Genomic DNA, 17,252 nt, shown 5'->3' with positions numbered 1-17,252 from the left:
ACAGAGTGTGGGTGCAGGGGCCTCTTCCTGTGCCTCACTCTACCAGGGCTGGTCCTGGGCACCAGTGGTGTTTTGGGCTGGACCTTTTCTTTCCTGATAAACCCCACACTGGCCACTGGCTGGGTGTGACAAGCTGTCCTTGGTCAGTGCCTGGCACAGCCAGGTCACTGTGGCTGCCCCAGCCCTATCCCTGCCCAGGGACCCTCTGGTGCTGCTCCTGCCCAGGGTGGGCTCAGCAGGGCCCTCTACACACCAAAATGCTTCTGTTCCCTGTGGGAGACCCCCAGAGGCAGCCCCAGGCACGCTCCCACCTAGGACCCACAGAGCATCTCTGGAGCAGAGCAAACCTCCCCAAAGGGTCTGTGGCTCCCTGAGGCTCCCCAGGCATCCTCCCAAAGCCTGAGCAGGGACCCCATCCCTCCCACAGGGACTGAAGGTGTCTCAGGAGCTGCTGGGGGCTCACCAGGAGACAGATGCAGCAGGAGCCAGACATTGTTCATCACAGACTGGGTTTACTGGGGGTGGGGGGCACAGAGACCCCTATGGCAAGCACAGAGCTGAGGGTGCTGAGGTGGGATTGGGGGGCTGGGTGATCATCCAGCAGCTGATGGAGCCCTCCATGGCTGTCCAGCTGCTGTCTGGTGTGGGTTGGCTGCACAGACTGGGTCCTTGGTCCAGGTCCAGGTGGGGGCTAGGTGAATTCTGGGAAAGACAGAAATCCATGTCAGGCCCTCCCTCTGTAGCATGACATCTGGCAGCCCCACAGTGGGACCCTGGGGATGAGGGCTCCAGAGACCCCAGACAGCTCTCCCAGGGAGCTGTGGGGGGTTTGGTGATAATTTCTGCAGCATGCAAAGATACAGGGGAGACAGCACAGGTGGGATGCTGCACTCCCAGCCATGGTCACAGTGGTCTCTGTGCCCATGGCTGCACATCCTCCTGCAGCACTGTTCCACAGGGTCCCACATCCACCTGTGGGGGTTTGGGGGCTCCCACATCCCCCATCCCCCTTTGTCCACCTGTGCCCACCCACACTCACCTGGGGAGAGCAGCCGGGCCCAGAGGCAGCAGAGCCCCAGGAGCAGGAGCAGGGACAGCAGCCTCATGGCGTGGATGGGCAGCGTGGGGGCTGCCTCCCTAGGCACAGGCAGGGCTTTAAATCCTCCTGGGGCGCAAGGTTGGTGCCCATGACCTGGCCCATGCCCCAGCACCTGACACGCTCCATCCGAGCGTGAACCCTCCCGTCCCCTCCCTCCCTCCGTCCCGCGGGCAGCTGGGCTGGATGAGCCTGGGGGAGGCAGGAAGGTGCTGCTGCTGGTGCTGGGCTCCGTGCGGCCACAGGTGAGCCGTGCTGTGCCACAACACAAGAGCAGGCTGTGCCATCCCCGGCTGCAGGGGACAGGGAGGGGACAGGCAGCAGCCAAGGGCCAAGGGACCCTGCTCGGGGCCGGCCTGCTGAAACAGTGCAGGAGCTCCCCGGGCCGGCGCTGTGGAGCAGCCCGTGGTGCCCTGGCAGCTCTCCGGGCATTGTTCTGCCTCCGGGAACAATCGCTGGCTCCCGAGGGACGTCCTGTGACCGGACACGGTCCACAGCCCCCCGCTGCCAGCGGCCCCTGAGCCCTGCATCTCCTGGCCAGGCACTGCCCAGCTGGCCCAACACCTGGGGACAGGAGAGCTCCAGGGACATCGGGTCCTGCTGCTGGGGACAGGGCTGGGGGCTCAGCGTGGGCTCTGCAGGGCTGCAGCAGCGGGTCTGGGGGCTCACATTCCCGTCACCCGGGGCTCAGGCTGCCTCTGTCCCTTCCATGGACACTGCGAGGTGTGGCAAGGACGGCACCGGAGCTGCCGGGGCTTTCCCTGACAGAGCTTTTCCTTCCGGGAGTGCCCGGCCCTGGGAGAGGCAGGAGGGCTCGCTCTGCACGTGTGTGAGTGTGTGTGCACACGTGGCAGCCAGGTGTGGACACGTGTGTGTGTGTGCAGTCCTGGCTCCCCGTGCTCCTGCTCAGCCCCTCGGCTCCGCTCCTGCCTGGCCAGCGACATCATCCCCATGGCACAGGCTGCCTCTGTCCCTGTCCCTGTCGCTGCTGGGTGCCGCATTCCTGGGTGTTCCCGGGGTACCCCGTCACTGCTTTCCCATGGAAGAGGTCTGGCTGGTGGCTCTGCACCCATTGCTTGCCCTGTGTCAGGGCAGGACAAGGGGCTACGGCACAGGTCCTCCTCTAGGAGTGGTTTTCTGTCATGTGAAACATCAACATCTACCTGAGAGCAGCCCCCCCTCATCTTTGGCACCGTCCCTGAATGCACCGTGGTGTGGATCCATCCATCCAGCCTGGCCATGCTGTTACTGCTGGTGCAGGGACCGGCGGGGCTGCTCTGGAACACACAATCCATTCGTCCATGGTCACCCGGCTGCTGCGATTCCCCGGGGAAAGAGCAGGAAAGTTCAGCCCCGGTGGATTTTGGCGCTGCCAAGTCCCTGTGCAGGGGGGTCTTTCCCACTGCCCACCCTGACTCTGCACCTCCGGCACGTCCCTCCGGCTTTGCTCCCAGCCCTGCTCAGGACAGGCCACGTCACCGTGTCCCGACCGGGGACACCGCCACGACCTCATCCCGGGGCTTCTCAGGACGGGCAGGAAAAGCCGCGGCGGGGCGTGGGCGGGGGGCGGCACCGCCCTCCCAACCCCACCCGACTGCGGCTCTCCTGGCCCCTCCCCACGGAGCTTTCCTCGCCCTCCGCTTCCCCCTTGGGACAATAATTACGGCGGTAATTAGGATAACAATTATTCTTGCTGAATGGGAACATCTTAATGTGTTTCTGCCTCCTTTGGCAGGTTTCACCCCACGCCCACCCGCGGGTACCGGCGGTGCCTCCCAGCTCAGTGCCCGGGGCCAGCTGGGAGCCGTGTCCCAGTCCCGGGGGGCACCAAGGCACGATGGAGCCCCCGGACCCCCGCCCTGCTGCCAGGAGCAGGGACCTGCACAGGGCACGGCTCTGCTGTGCCGCGGGAGGGGACGGGTGAAGGGACGGCCCCAAACCGAGAGAGGTGATGGAGGAGGTGACAAAGGGACAGGATGGGGATGGATGGGAGCATCAGCGGGACCTGCCTTCCACAGCCACGATGTGGTGGTACCCACAGGCTCAGCCCTGAGCGTGGGCCCGTCCTGCCCGGGATGCTCTCTGTCAGACGGGAGGGAGCATGGGGGAAAGCCATGAGGGATTCACCTCTGGCACAGCCTTTCCCCAGGACCTGCACCTCAGGGAGCACACAGAGAGTGGAGCTGCAGCGTGCTGTGCCCCAGCCCTTCCCTGGCTGGTGGCTGCCCCAGAGCTGGCAGCGTCATCATCCCTGGCAATGGAGAGGCCAGTGCCAACCTTCCCCAAGACAAGCTTGTCCCCAGGAAGCTGTGGCAGCTGCTGGTGCTGTCCCCAGCCCAGCCTGGCTGTGCTGCTGCCACCCAGCTGGGCTCCCTGAGGGCTGTGCTGGGACAGCTGTCCTGTCCTACCGGTCCCCCCAGCTCCAGGGCTGTGGCCAGGATGCCACCAGGGAGACCAGGCCCTGCCCGGGTGTGGCTCGTTACCTGCATGGCAGGTATGAGTTTGGTTTAGGCACCAGCCCTGCTCCCTCCGCCCCTCCTGCACACCTTAAATCCCAGCCCACCACACCCGGGGCCAGACCCGGCCATCCAGGGCACCATGGAGCTGCCACCTGGCTGCCTTCTCCTCCTCGCTGCCCTGCTTCCCCTGGCCAGGCGGTCCAGCCCGGCCCCGCACACAACGGGACGAGAGGAGCTGGGCATGGGTGAGTGTGGCTGGGTCATGGCCTGGGAATGGGGGGATTTTGGGGTGCCACTAGCTGCCCAGTGCTGCCCACTGCCCCATCTGCTGCCAGGTGCCTACAAGGGGGGGACTGTGAGAGCCTGGGGCACTGGGGCGCAGCTGTGGCCCCTGCTGGGTGCCTCTCAGCAGTCTCCTGGCCACTGTGTCCTGCAGCAAAGCCTGGCTACTGCTACCACATCGCAGAGGTGGAGGACCTGCTGGACAAGGACTGTGGCTCCTGCCACACGGGTGCCTCCTGCTCGCGCTGCACCAGCGATGCTGACTGCCACGGAGTCACCAAGTGCTGTCCCAGCAAGTGTGGTCACACATGCCAGGAGCCAGTGCTGGGTGAGGACTCAGTGGTGGTGGGGCTCTGGAGTGGCAGCGTGGCATTCCTGGGGTGGGTGACAGGAGGGGTGTTGGCTGACATGGGGTCGCAAACTGGGAAGGGAGGTCCCTGGGGTGTTCCTGAGCTCTTGATGTCTCTGGGGTGCTCCTGAGCTCTTGATGTGTCTTGCAGACCCTGGGGGTCACCACACTGAGCTATGGGGAATCTGCTGGTGTGTGGGGGCTGGGGGCAGGTGTGTGCAGAGCTGTGTGCTCTGGGCACCAAGGGTATGGCAGTGAAAGGGAACCAGAACTGTGCAGGGCTGTCTGAGGGTGTGAGAGTGCTGAGTGTGGTGATGTGTCCCCCCTGCCCTGGCTCAGCCTGTCCCCTTTGGATCGTGCAGACTTCTGCTACCTGCCCTCAGTGTGTGGGAACTGCAAGGCTCTGTTCCGCCGCTTCTTCTTCAACGCCTCCAGCCAGCAGTGTGAGGAGTTCATCTACGGCGGCTGCGGTGGCAACAGGAACAACTTTGAGACCAAGGGGGAGTGTTTCCAGGCCTGCTCTCATGTCAGTAACTAGCACTGTGCTGTGGGCCGTGGGCCACAGCTGCTCCTGGCCCCTCTCCTGATGTCCCAGCTCTCAATTCCAGGTGCCTGGCAGTGCTGGGAAGTGGTGGCTTCTGCACAGCCCCTGCCTGGGGGAAGCTGCTGCTGTTGGCCACATCCCTGACCCTACAGGGAGACCATGGGGCTGGTGGCAATGAGGGCTGTGGGCATGGGTGGCCATGCTGGGGGCTGTGGCTTGCCTGGGAGACTCACTGGCCTAAGGACAGGGACATGTGCCCATGCCAGCACTGATGCCCCCTCCTGTGCCTGGTGCCTGAGCCGAGGAGCCTGTCCCTCCCCCTGGACTGTGACAATACACGGACGGGTCCCTGGATGAGCACGTCTGGGTCTGGTCCTTCCTGCCTGTGCTGGCAGGAGCAGACAGTGCCCGTCCCTCTGGGCACTCCTCCCTCATGGGCACGGGGTGGTGGGTGCCCCCAGCAGCATGGCACGGCAGGGCTCACCCAGCCACCACCCTGCAGCTCCCATTGCCACTGACGGGCTCCCAGCCCTGCCTTCCAGCTGCCAACATGACCTGACTGGGAGCTGAAGCCACTGAATGACAGAGGAGGAACAGCTCCTGCCTTGATGGACACCTGGGGTGGTGCCCGTCCCCACCCTGCCCTGACCCTGCACTGCTTCACTGGTCCTGTGGCACCAACTCTGGCTGAACCTCCTGGCCCTGGGGGCCTCAGGTGATTCAAAGCCGCTCCAGGACCACATGGGGCAGCTGGGGAAAATCAAGCACACACTTTATTGCTGGAGGTGGTGGCGAGGGGACGGGACAGGACAGCTGGGGCTTATGACTGTCCCATGTCCCCTACCTTCCTGCTGCAGAGGAGCTGCTCTCCCATCACACAGCATCTGAAAAGGAGGATGTGCTTTTAGGGAGCAAAGAGACTGCAGGAGTGAGGGACCAGTGGCCACGATTGCAGCCATGCTGGCCAGCTCCATGAGAGCTCCATCCCACTCTGCATCACTTCAGATCCCCTCACCCTGCAAATGCCTCTGCTGGCACAGCAGCGGGAACGGGCCCCACAGTGATGCTGAGCTGGGAGCACGCCAAGGGCTGTGCCCTTCATACAGGTCAGCTGGCACCCTGCATGAGCTGCTGTTAGCCCTGGGGGTCTATGGTGGCCACAGGCCTCCTTACCACCAGGCACCCGCATGCAGACGTGGCCGCAGCCATTGCTGCAGCACTTGTGGCCCCAGGGACATTCCTCATCCAGGCTGCACAGGTCCACGCAGGTCCCACCGCCCCCAGGCACGGGGCACGCTCCAGCTCTGCCTGCAGGGCACAGCACCCTGCCATGGACCCCCTGGCTGAGACTCCCCACGTGTCCTGGGGCAGCACTGGGGCTGCTGTGCCTCACCTCCAGGAGTGTCCATGCAGACACGGCCGCAGGAGGTGCGGGAGCACCTCTGTCCCCAGGGACACTGAGAGTCGGCCTCGCACTCATCCGAGCAGCGCTCAGCACTGGGCTGGGGCACAGCCACAGTGTCCTGCTCTGTGGGCAGGGCAGCATGGTCACCTGGTGACTAAGCTGAGGCTGTGTGTGCTCATCACTCACACAGAAAGAGGGGGAGGCATGGAAAGAAGGATGGGACAGATCATATCTGTGGAGGGTGTGAGACCCCACAGGCACAGCTGCCTTGGCAGAGCCAGCTCAGGGTTCCAGTGTGGTCATGGTGAGGGGTCCTCATTGGGGATGAAGGGCCAGGATGCCCCGGGGTGGGTGCCAAGGGGACCTGGGCTCTGTCCTTGCTGGGCTGGGTGGTGTGGGGGGCTGACCTTGCAGAGAGGCTGGTGTGCAGATGTGGCCACAGCCGTTACTGCAGCACTTGTGGCCCCAGGGACACTGCTCGTCGAAGTCACACAGGTCCAGGCACGTGCCCCCCTCCCTGGGGGTGGGACACACTCCCAGTCTGCCTGCAAGGTAATCACACAGCTGGGGCACATCTGGCCCTGGCCACCTCACCACGGGTCACTCCAGGGCAGCCACACATCTCCCGGAGGGCCTGGCTGGTTCTCACCTCCAGGGATGTCCATGCAGACGTGGCCACAGCCGATGCTGGTGCACCGCTGCCCCCGGGGACACTGTGAATCAGCCTGGCACTCCTCCACACACCGGCCATCAGCTTTGTCCCTGCTGTCTGCAGGGGCACAACCGTGCTGTCACCTGGCTGCCCTCGGGGGTCTGTGCCCAGCTCCCCCAAACAGGCTGTGCTTTCTACCTGTGGTCACGGCCACGCACTCGCGGCCGCAGCCGGTGTCACAGCACTTCTCCCCTCGCCGGCAGACGCTGTCATCCAGGCACTGCCGCCCGCGCCGCAGCTCCCAGCACGGCCCTGCCCGCGGGCACTGCCCGGGGTGCTCTGCCCGAGGAGGGGGCGCGGGTGAGGGCGGGGGTCCCAGCCCCAGGGCGGGGGTCCCAGCCCCGCTGTCACATCTCTTCCCCCCGTGCTCACCTTGGGCAGGGCGGGTGCAGCGCATGGCGCAGCCCGAGAAGCAGCATTTCTCCTGCCGGGAGCAGTCCCTGTCGTGGCTGCAGGAGTCCGTCTCCGTGCACTGCTCCTGTGCGTGCTGTGGCCTCACCTTTGGGCACTCACCTGGTTTTTCTGAGAGGGGCAGGAAGAGACAGCAGGAGGAGGGACCACCCTGTATTGCAGGCACCTCCTTTTGTGCCTCGGGGTGTCCTGGCCCGGGGATCTGAGTGCCTGCTCTGTGGCAGCGCCGTCCCACATCCCGCCCCCAGGAGCTCTGATTCCACCGCTCCCGGTGGCATCACTGCTCTAGTGACCGTCTGCTCACCTGGTTCGGGGGCTGAGCACACGGAGCCGCATCTGCTGCTGCTGCAGCACTTCTGAGCGCCCGGGCACTGCCAGTCCTTGGTGCAGGCGGTGCCACACGGGGCCAGCGGAGCCTCGTCAGCCAGCGGGCAGATGCCTGGTTTCTCTGCGGGCAGGAGGCAGCGGGGCTGGGAGCGCAAGCAGCAGCAGCGGGCGCTCCCCACCCAGTGTCACAGTCCCTGGAGCTGGGGGACACCCTGCCCGTATGTGGCACCTGGGGATGGGGGCAGGCAGACGGAGTCGCAGCCACGGAGGCAGCACTTCTCCTCTCGGGGGCACTCGCCATCGTGCCGGCACCAGGCTCTGCAGTCGTAACTGGGGAACAGCCCGGCGCGAACCGGGCAGAATCCGTCCTTCCCTGCAGGCATGGAGCGGGGTGGCTGCTTGGAGACACAGCCGTGGGGACCAGGGCGCATGGGGCTGTGGAGCCTTTGGGGCGGCTCGCAGCCCCCTCACCTGGGCTGTTTGTCCCACAGTGCCTGGCGCACAGCTGGTGACAGCACACGTAGAACGGGGGACAGTCCTCGTCCTTGAGACATCCCCACTGGTGCTGCAGTGGCCTTTGGGTCACTGGGGCAGGGCTGGTGTCCTCTGCACCGTGGAGCAGGATGAGAGCTCGATGGTGGCCTCACCAGAGGCTGGTTGCACTGTCCCCTTCCCTCCCCACTCCAGTGCCCACCCGGGGGCTGTGCAGTGCGTCCCCAGACCTGGCAGAGCCCACCCTGGCAGGTATGGGGTGAGGGCTCCCGTTCGTGCCACAGCTCTGTGCCATGGTCGCTGCAGACCCACAGCGTCATTCCCGGTCTGTGAGCCGTGTCCCCACCCTCGCTGCCATCCTGTCCCTTCCTGTCCCATCCTGTCCCATGCTGTCCCGTCCCGCCTCACCGGCCGGCACTCCCGGCGGGCACTGCTGGCTGCAGCTGCTGTTGCAGCATTTCTGCGCGCCGGGGCAGTCGCTGTCGCCTCGGCACCGCTGCCGGAATGATCCTGGCTGCACCGTGGGGCCCTCGCTGGGCTTGGGCCGGTCTGGCAGGGCAGAAGGGGTGTGACGATTCAGCATCCCCCACTGGCACCCTGCCTGTACTGTCCCAGGGGCCAGGGCGTCAGGGAGACAGCCATGGCACACAGGGTCCCTGGGTGAACCAGGGCTCCCCGCCATCCCCACCAGGTCCTTACCCTGCGCCGGCTCCAGGCAGGCAGAGCCGCAGCCCAGCGGGCAGCACTTCTGCGCTCCCAGGCAGTCCTTGTCCTCCAGGCAGGGGAAGGAGCAGGGGGCGATGAGCCCCTCGGGGGCTGCTGCCGGGCAGGCACCGGGCTTCTCTGCAACACCGAGGGGCCGAGAGGTGAGGGGGCACTGCAGGGTCCTAGGGCAGCGCCAGGAAATCTGCCCCTGCCAGACCCCTGTGCCTCCCATCCACACATCCCAGCGGCGCTCAGGAGGCTCTAGCAGCGCACAGGGAGAGGGGTGCCAGCTGCCCCGGGACAGAGGTGTGCCAGCGCGGTGCCGTACCTTCTGCCGGCGGGATGCAGCGGAGCCGGCACTCCCAGAGGCAGCACTTGAGCCCAGCGGGGCAGCTGGAGTCGTTGGCACAGAGCGGGGACTCCAGGTGCAAGCAGCGCATGAAATCCCGAGGACACTGCCCCGGTTTCTGGGAGTCCCCTGCGGTGGGATGGCAATGTCAGGGCAGCGCCAGAGCCCCTCATCCTTCATCCCTGGGGAAGCAGGATGTGGCTCTCTCTGCAGGGAACGGGACTGCAGCCCGGGGGCTGGAGCTTCTCTGCACCATGGCCCGGGGCTGCTGGATCCCCACACCCAGACCTGCATGGCACAGCACAGTGTGGCACAGTGTAGCATGGCATGTCATGCTGCGGGGTGGCACGGCCCGTGTGTGCCCTCACAAGTGTCACAAGGAGTGTCACTGGCCCTGTCAGGGTGAAGCCAGCACCAGCTGGGGGTCAGGATCTATTCTTGAGCATCCTGCTGCCACAGGCATCCCCACTGCAAGCAGCACGCTCCTCACTGCTGTGTCTCCTCCTCTTCCTTCTCCTCCTCCTCCTCTTGGCACCCTGTGCTCCTCTTGGCCATGTTGGGAAACCTAGGGCAGCCCTGCCTCTGGTACAGGTGAGCTCCAGCTGGCACCTGTGCCCGGCTCCTGCTGCCAGCCGGGGCTGTGGCGGAGCCGCCTCTGCCAGCAGCCCATCCGGGTGTTTGGGCTGCAAACAGACGCTGTGGAGTTTCACTGCAAACAGCAGCTGCCGCTTCAAACAAAGGGGCACCGGCCGTGCCTTGGTGTGGGCAGAGCCACACCACAGCTGGCACCACCGCCCCGGGCATTGTCCCATGGCAGGGGGGTGGCAGCAGGGGTCTGTGCCCGGGATGCAGCAGAGACCCTGCTGAACGTGGCACTGCTGGGAGCTGATAGATGCTGTGCCCGTGGGGTGCAGGGGGTGCCCATGGGGCTGAGGGCATGCACACCTGCACCCTGGGGTGGGGGCAGAGTCCCCCAGGCAGCAGGGCTGCGGTGCAGGGGCTGCAGCCAGCTGGGACATGGTCACTGTCAGCACATGCTGGGCAGGGAGAGAGGGGATACGGCAGGGACACAGGGGCCAGGATGCAAGGAGCTGCTCCCAGGGGCTGCCTGTGCCTGGCAGCTGCTGGGTTTGACTCCTGGTACTCACCACCCTTCTCTGGTGTTATGCTCGGCTCTGCCCTGAGGATGAGGAGGCCCAAGAGGAGGAAAACTCCTGTGCTCATGCTGCTGCTGGGGATGTTGGGCATGTCTGGAGCTGAGCTGGGGTCTGTGTCAGGGTGCCTGGAGTGGCAGGGCAGCAGAAGCTGAGCTGTCTGCTGTGGCAGCTGGCTGTGCTATGGGCAGGAGGGGCAGGAGGAGGGGCAGTTCCCAGAACCCACCGGCGCCCTGCCAGGCACCCCGCTTATCTCTGCCCAAGCCCTGCTTTGGGGTCATGGTGACCTGTGGGGCTGGGAAGGCCAGATGGGGTCAGGCACTTCTGCCCCTCATGTTGCACCGCCCCATCCTTGCTGGAGCTGGCTGCCACTCCCTCTCTGGGTTTCTTTCCAGCCCCACTCACCCCTCTGCTCCCTGGAGCGGGGGCTGTGGATAGACCTCAGGGCTTGGTCCTGGCATGGCCATGGGAGCAGCACGAGGGGTTCTAACAGCTCTGCTGTCATGGTGCTGCTCCTCAGCCAAGGGCAGCTTTCATGCAGGGACTGCTTGGCACCCAGCACCATGAGCAAGCAGGTCCTGCCATGGCCCCTGGCACACAAGTGATGCTCCCTGCCCCCTCCTTGTCTGGGTGCTCCATCTGGCCTGACCCGTGACTGCTTTTCCCACCAGGTTTTGACACTCTGGGATGCAAATAAGCCTTTCCTTGGCACAAAGAATCTGAGGGAACTGTTTTTCCAGTCCATGACTGCTGAGGGGACATTATGCAGCCCCCAGGCCCAGCAGCATGGTTACCATGGAATGATCATGCCTGGAAGTCACCTGCATGGAACTGGGACCCTCTCCCTGCCCTCAGGCAGTGCCTGTGTGCAGGGATGGCTGCCTGCATCTCCCTGCCAGCACTCAGCCCAGGCTGCCAGCACCTCTGGGAGCCAGAGCACAGAGAACAGGGATGGTGACCAAGAGCAGAGGTGCCTGTGGGATGGTTTATTGTGTCTCAGTGCTGTGGGGCCATTGTGGATGCAGGGTTTTGCCTCATGCAGGGTTGCTAGGATTCCTGGCCATGGGTAGTGCAGGCAGCATTCAGCCCTTAATGTCCCAGCTGGGGGTGCCAGGGACCATGACCAGAAGCATTGGAGTCACTGCTGGTGCCATCCTGCCAGGGAACAGGGTCCAGCAGAGGGAGAGGTGTGGGTCACACCAGCACCTCTGCTCAGCCCATGGGTGCAATGGCAGTGGGGTGGAGGATGATCCTGAAATGGCAGCTCCTGGCGCAGCCCTTCCTGGCCATGGCTACGCTGTACCTGGAAGAGGGAAATGAGGTGGTCAGTGAGGATGCCTCAGTGCTCCTTCTCTGACGGATTGGGGCCCTGTGGTGCTCCCACCCTGGCTCCCTCTGTCCCTTCCAGGCTGGATCCAGGAGGCAGCAGGCTGGAGGGGACCGTACCCCACACTGGGTGGATGCAGACCCGGCTGCAGCCCTGCAGGCAGCAGGGGGGACAGGGGGACAGTCCCTGTCCTGCTGGCACAGGAGGAGGCACTTGGCTGCCTGATCACCCTCTGCTGCAGGGGACAGAGACCTGGCCATGCTGGCACATGGGGAGAGAAAAAGGGGTGAGGGGCTCAGAGCACCCCTCCAGGGTGGGGAAGCTGCCCTGCCTGCAGGGGTGAGCTCCTCACTGAGCTCCTGCACCACTGGAGAGCAGCCCAGCCCCCAGCTTCCCATTGCCCCCCCAAGGGTCACAGTGACAGATACGGAGGGGGCACAGGGGTCTCGTCCCCACAGGGAGCTGGTGGCTTACCCTGGGTGGGTGGTTTGCAGATGTGGCCACAGCCAGTGGTGCAGCACTTGCTGTCCCCAGTGCAGTCGCTGTCAGTGTCACACAGCTCCAGGCAGGGCCCCAAGGAGCCCCGCAGCACCATGGGGCACACGCCAGGCTTTGCTGTGGCACGGTGGCTCCCTGGTGACAGGGAAGAGTGCAGCTGTGCTGGGATTCTGTCCCCAGTCCCGCTCCTGGCACAGCCTCAGTCTCCATCCTGTCCCTGTCCTCCATCTTCCTTCCCCAAGCACCACGATGACCAGTCACCAGCCTCACACCATACCAGTCTGACCCAGTGAGACCAGTCACAGCTCAATGTGGGATGCCAGCTGGTAGCTGGAGTGGTGAAGGACAACCCTTGCTCTGGCTGCAGTCTGAGAGGGTGCAGGAGGGAGGCTCAGGAGGGGGTTCAGCCTTTCACACACTCAGAGCCATCTCAGAGGAGCTGGGCATGGGGATCCCTTCCCACAGCACCCAAGGGCCAGCTCTGAGGGCTGGGGCTGTGCCCAGGGCAGGCGTGTGGCACCGGGAGCTGCAGCCAGTGGCACACACTCCCTGGGGCCTGGATGGGTGCCACCAGCTGCACACCTGGCCAGGCACAGCCGCCGTGCCTTGTCCACAATAGGGCTGGGCACATGCTGGGCTCTGGCAGGGGCAGCTGGGCAAACACCAGTGCAGTGGTGGGCTGGACGTGGGGATCAGAGAGGGCTGGCAGGGCTGTACCTGTGTCTGGAGGGGTGCAGGCCAGCCCACAGCCAGAGAAGCAGCACTTGTGCTCCCCAGGGCAGTCCCGGTCATCGATGCAGCGGTTGGGGCAGGCAGCAGCTCTGCTCTGGGCACGCTTCCGTGGGCAGAGCCCAGGTTTGGCTGGAGGAAAGGCTCAGGGTTTGGCATGCAGCCAGCCTGCCCCCAGGGCCCACCACCCCCCTAGAGTGCAATGGGGGCTGCAGACCCCTGGGGCTGCCCCAGGGCATCCTCAGCCTGGCATGGGGGGGATCTCCAGGATACCTCACCTGGCTCAGCCAGCACGCAGCGGGTGCAGCAGCCGCGGGGGCAGCACTTCTCCCCTGACTGGCATGAGGTGTCGTTGTGACATCTTGTCCCACAGCTTGGCCCGATGGCACTGCCAGCACGGGGGCAGTATCCTGGGCTCTCTGCAGAGGGAAAAGCTCCATGCAGCCATGTCCCAGGGAGCAGGGACACTCCCTCCAGGGGCACCAACACAGGCACCAGCCCACATCCCACCCATTGCCCGACCCTCACGCTGGCATCCCTTAGAGTGAGCAGTACCTGTGGTGGGCAGGAGGCAGGTCCAGACCTTCCCGATCTGGCAGCACTTCTCAGCACCAGGGCAGCCGTGGTCGGAGAGGCAGTACAGGCTGGGGGGCCAGGGAGCTCCGCTCGCCCCCACCGGGCACTCACCCACTTTGGGGGGAGCAGGAGGGGCAGTGGGGGTCCAGTGTCCCTGCAGGGCCCCGTGTGGGGATGCTGGGAGGATGAGGGCAGTGCCCTGGTCCCTGGGGCTGTGCTGCTGGGCCAGGGTGAGCAGTGCCAGGAGCACCAGAAGGGTGGGGTGGCCCAGCATGGCGCTGCAGTCAATGTGCCTCTGGGCAATGGGCTGGGATTTAAACCCTGCTGGAGTGGGGGCTGGCCAAGCCAAGCTGCTCCTTCTCATGGCAGCACCGTTCCAGGACTGTGGGAGTGCTGGGCATGAACAATTCAGCTTGGGGGAGACTCCTGGGGCAGTGCTGGGCTCGTGGCCCGTGGCTGACACATCTGCAGCTCCCTTTCCAGGTCACTGGTGACCTGTGAGCAGCTGTGCCAAGGGCTGAGCAGCACTCCCAGAGCCACACCATTGAGAGCATGGGTGGACACAGGAGCAGTGTCCTGTCCCAGTCTTCAGTGTCCACTGGATCCCTCCTGGCCCACAAGGAGCAGGCAGAGCTGCTGTGGAGCTGTGGTGCTGGCACAGCCTGCACCTGCCCCACAGAGAGGGGGAACCAGCACCAGACCCTGGGCAGTGCTGGGCAAGGTGTGGGGCTCACTCAGTCCCAGGGGATGGCTCTGCCAAGGGCAGGGGCTTTGGGGGTGCCAGCCCCTCCCAGGCAGGAGGGACATGCTCTGATCCCAGGGGCTGGGAGCAGGAGCAGGCAGGTACAGAAGAAACAGGGCCTCTGGAGACCTGTGGAAAGCAGAAAGTGCCAGGGGAAGGACCCCCCCAGATTTGAGCAGGTGGGGAGGGATGTGGCAGGGGCAGGCATGGGACTGTGGCATGTGGCTTGTACTGCCAAAAGCTCCTTCAGGCTTCTGCTGTGGGCAAGGTGCCATGGCCAGGCTGGGAGGGCAGACATAAGGAGGAGTCTGAGTGATGCTCGTGTACGAGCACACACTGCAGCCTGTTTGTCCCCTGGCCATTGCAGGAGCACCTCTGCTCTGATGGGACATGGACACAGCTGCACCTTGACAGTGATCTGAGCATGGTGGAGGACCCAAGGTGGAGGAGCCAGTGTGCAGGGACAGCTGGGGCCATGGACCCATGGGACAGCCCCAGGCAGGGCACAGGACCCTTGGAGGCATGACAGAGTCAGTCAATGCTGCTGCTTGTGTGAAGCCCTTCCAGGCACGCCTGGCATGGGATGGAGAGGCGGCCATGGCTTGTGATGGGGAGGTGGCCACAGCATGAACAAAGAGGTGGCCATGGTGTGGGATGGAGAGGCAACCACAGCGTGTAAGGGAGAAGCTGCTTTATTGGTGAGAGTGCAGGGGTCTTGCCCTGAGCAGAGAACCCCAGGGAGAAAACTGAGGCTGAAGGCTCCAAGTCGGGGGGATGGTGCAGGGCCACGGCCAGGGCATGAGGGATGGGCATCAGGCAGCAGCTTCCCTGTGGCTGGGCTGACAGGAGGCGGCTGCACCTGCAAAGGAGCAGAGGCTATGAGCAGGATGGGTGCATAGGCACCGTGCTGAGCTGCTGTGGGATCCCTGGGGCTGGAATGCACCCAACTGACCTCACTGGATGGGTGTCACACAGGAGACCTTGCCACAGCCATTCCTGCAACACTTCTGGATCCCAGCGCAGTTGGCATCGGTCTTGCACTGGTTGGAGCAGACGCCCAGCATGGGGATGCCCGGGTTGACAGGTGGGCAGGTGCCAGGCTTCTCTGAAAGGGAAAAGAACATGGCTGAGACCTGCTGGCCCTGGCACGGGGGGCAGGGCCTACCCTGCAGCTCCCAAAGCTGTGGGCATGGCCCTGGCCCCTATCTGCCATGGAGGAGGGACCACCATAGTACCCAGCATTTCCCCCATCCCATAGATCCACTTGTTGGTGCTCCTTGCCAGCTGGACCTGATGGGCACATGTCAGGGAGGTCACATAGCACAGTGGCCCCCAATGGTCCCTGCGCCCAGTGTTCCCTCTCAGGGACACAGGGCTGGCACAGGATGCACAGCTGCAGCATGCAGATGTTATGAGGCCTTGGCCATGCTGTCCTCTACAACTGCCATGGATGACCTAGGCTGTTTGTTCATAGCAGCCTAGGCCTCAGCCAGGATCATGGGCCCCCCAAACAGCCTTTGCCCAGCAGTGTGGGGCCCCTGCCCCGCTGCCCCACTGCCTGCCACTGGCACGGAGCTCTGGCTCTGCACCATGCTGCCCTCCACTGTGGTGCAGCCAAGCCAGTGCTGTCCCACAGGCAGCCATGGAGGCACTGGAGCCTCCAGGTCACATCCATCTGTCTGCACCTGTGGATTCCAGCTCCTGCACCCATCTCCTTGGGTCACTGTCCAGGACTGTTGTGGTGAGCAACAGAACAGTGCCCCCACATCCTGGGCTGGCAGCTGCCCACAAGGCTGAGCAGGCAACAAGGGCTGCAATGGGGAGTGGCGCAGACCCCACCCTCCACCCAAGCCCCAGCATCATTTAGGGCTGTCCACTCAGCCCCTGCACCGCTGAGAGAAGGAAGGTGTGAGCATGGCCCAGCAGGAGCACGCCCCGAGCCTGCTGAGCTTCCACGCAGCCCCCAATCCTGCAGCTGAACACACATCGGGCACCCCGGCCCGTGGCCACCGCTGCGCCCTGGAGCACCCGTGCTGCTGGCTGGGACGGGCTGGGTGGCAGTGGCAGCGACTCTGGGCAGCACGGCCAGGAGCAGGAGGCAGTGTTACCGTCAGGCTTCTGGCAGGCCTTGCCGCAGGCTGCCGGGCAGCACTTGAGGGTGCTCTCGCAGTCGCCATCGGACTGGCACCCCACCGTGCAGTTCACCGCATCCGTCGCCGGGCTGGGGCACACGCCGGCTTTGGCTGCAAGGCAAAGGTGGGGCCGTGGGCAGGCGGGGGCGGCCGGCGCCGGGCAGGGCGAGGGCTGCGTCCCTTTCCGGGAGATGCTGCCCCGGCCCCAGGGCTGGGTCCAGGGATGCTGCCGAGCCCAGCCGCGCCGGGCACGGGCCGGTGCTCGCCGCGGCCCCCATGCCGGCTGCCCTGGGGCTGGGAGGGAGGGATGCTGGCCGCTCGTCGGGCGTGCCGTGACGAGCCGTGCTGGGCCATGCGCTCATACTCACTGGTGTCATTCTGGGCGGATGCTGCCGGCAGCTCTGCCCACAGAGCCAGGAGCCCCGCCAAGATGAGGACGCTGCGGGCCGCGGGCATGGTGCAGGAACCGGCTGCGCTGTGGCCGCCCGGCCGCCCTTTAAGCTCCTCTCCAGGTGGGGCCGGCGGGCTCGGCCTTCCGGGTGGCTCCCAAGGGCCGGGCAGGGCCAGGCTCCCCCTTCGCGCTTGCACAACCCGAGTATCAGGTATCTGCTGCTGCTGGCTGCCGACCAGGGAGGGGGAGCCTCGAGGAGACTGGGCGGCCATGCTGAGAACTCGCCGGGCAGGAACAGCAGCCAAGCACCCCTGGCCACGGCCCCCGCAGGCCGGACCCCAGGCGGGCAGCCCCGGGCCGAGCCCGCCGGGCCGCTGGGTCGCCATGGCCCTGCCCTCAGGGATCGGCCCTGGGGATGAAGTGGTACCGCTCGCCGGGAGCGGGGCATGACCCGTCCCTGCTCAGCTCACCCTGCACCGCCCCGGCCACGGGCATGAGCTTGAATGGAGCTCCTGGCCTGGGTCGCAGGTGCTCCGAGGCCGGGAGGAGCCAGCAGTGCACACAGGGTTGTG

The 17,252-nt window shown here is 65.2% G+C and overlaps 3 protein-coding genes, 1 long non-coding RNA gene and 1 pseudogene across 4 annotated transcripts; all 5 read right to left on the bottom strand.

Moving 5' to 3' along the window:
* Nucleotides 1–5,603: 5,603 nt before the first annotated feature.
* Nucleotides 5,604–7,322, bottom strand: LOC135456481 (WAP four-disulfide core domain protein 3-like). The gene is made up of 7 exons (XM_064730341.1): nt 7,220–7,322; nt 6,986–7,126; nt 6,785–6,904; nt 6,543–6,680; nt 6,124–6,258; nt 5,904–6,038; nt 5,604–5,614 (listed from the first exon to the last, which is right to left on the bottom strand). Exons 1-7 carry the CDS (start codon nt 7,242–7,244, stop codon nt 5,604–5,606), a joined length of 705 nt encoding a protein of 234 aa, XP_064586411.1. The 5' UTR covers nt 7,245–7,322.
* Nucleotides 7,323–7,562: 240 nt separating this feature from the next.
* LOC135456333 (uncharacterized) lies at nt 7,563–7,953 on the bottom strand. The gene is made up of 2 exons (XR_010442513.1): nt 7,815–7,953; nt 7,563–7,706 (listed from the first exon to the last, which is right to left on the bottom strand). It is a non-coding gene; the product is annotated as an uncharacterized LOC135456333 (long non-coding RNA).
* A 440-nt stretch (nt 7,954–8,393) lies between these two features.
* Nucleotides 8,394–10,402, bottom strand: LOC135456480 (perlwapin-like). Its single transcript, XM_064730340.1, has 4 exons — nt 10,280–10,402; nt 9,111–9,260; nt 8,777–8,920; nt 8,394–8,626 (listed from the first exon to the last, which is right to left on the bottom strand). The coding sequence occupies exons 1-4, from the start codon at nt 10,377–10,379 to the stop codon at nt 8,394–8,396; spliced, it is 627 nt and encodes a 208-aa protein (XP_064586410.1). The 5' UTR covers nt 10,380–10,402.
* Nucleotides 10,403–11,577: 1,175 nt separating this feature from the next.
* LOC135456479 (WAP four-disulfide core domain protein 3-like) lies at nt 11,578–13,689 on the bottom strand (annotated as a pseudogene).
* Nucleotides 13,690–14,834: 1,145 nt separating this feature from the next.
* On the bottom strand, nt 14,835–16,857 carry LOC135456339 (WAP four-disulfide core domain protein 2-like). Its single transcript, XM_064730121.1, has 4 exons — nt 16,658–16,857; nt 16,266–16,400; nt 15,110–15,262; nt 14,835–15,016 (listed from the first exon to the last, which is right to left on the bottom strand). Exons 1-3 carry the CDS (start codon nt 16,743–16,745, stop codon nt 15,111–15,113), a joined length of 375 nt encoding a protein of 124 aa, XP_064586191.1. The 5' UTR covers nt 16,746–16,857; the 3' UTR covers nt 14,835–15,016; nt 15,110.
* Between the last annotated feature and the right edge of the window lie 395 nt (nt 16,858–17,252).

Source organism: Zonotrichia leucophrys, chromosome 20 (assembly GCF_028769735.1).
Source record: "Zonotrichia leucophrys gambelii isolate GWCS_2022_RI chromosome 20, RI_Zleu_2.0, whole genome shotgun sequence".
NCBI lineage: Eukaryota > Metazoa > Chordata > Aves > Passeriformes > Passerellidae > Zonotrichia > Zonotrichia leucophrys.
The sequence above is the reverse complement of the archived record's forward strand: the minus strand, read 5'-3'. Positions and strand labels throughout refer to the sequence as shown.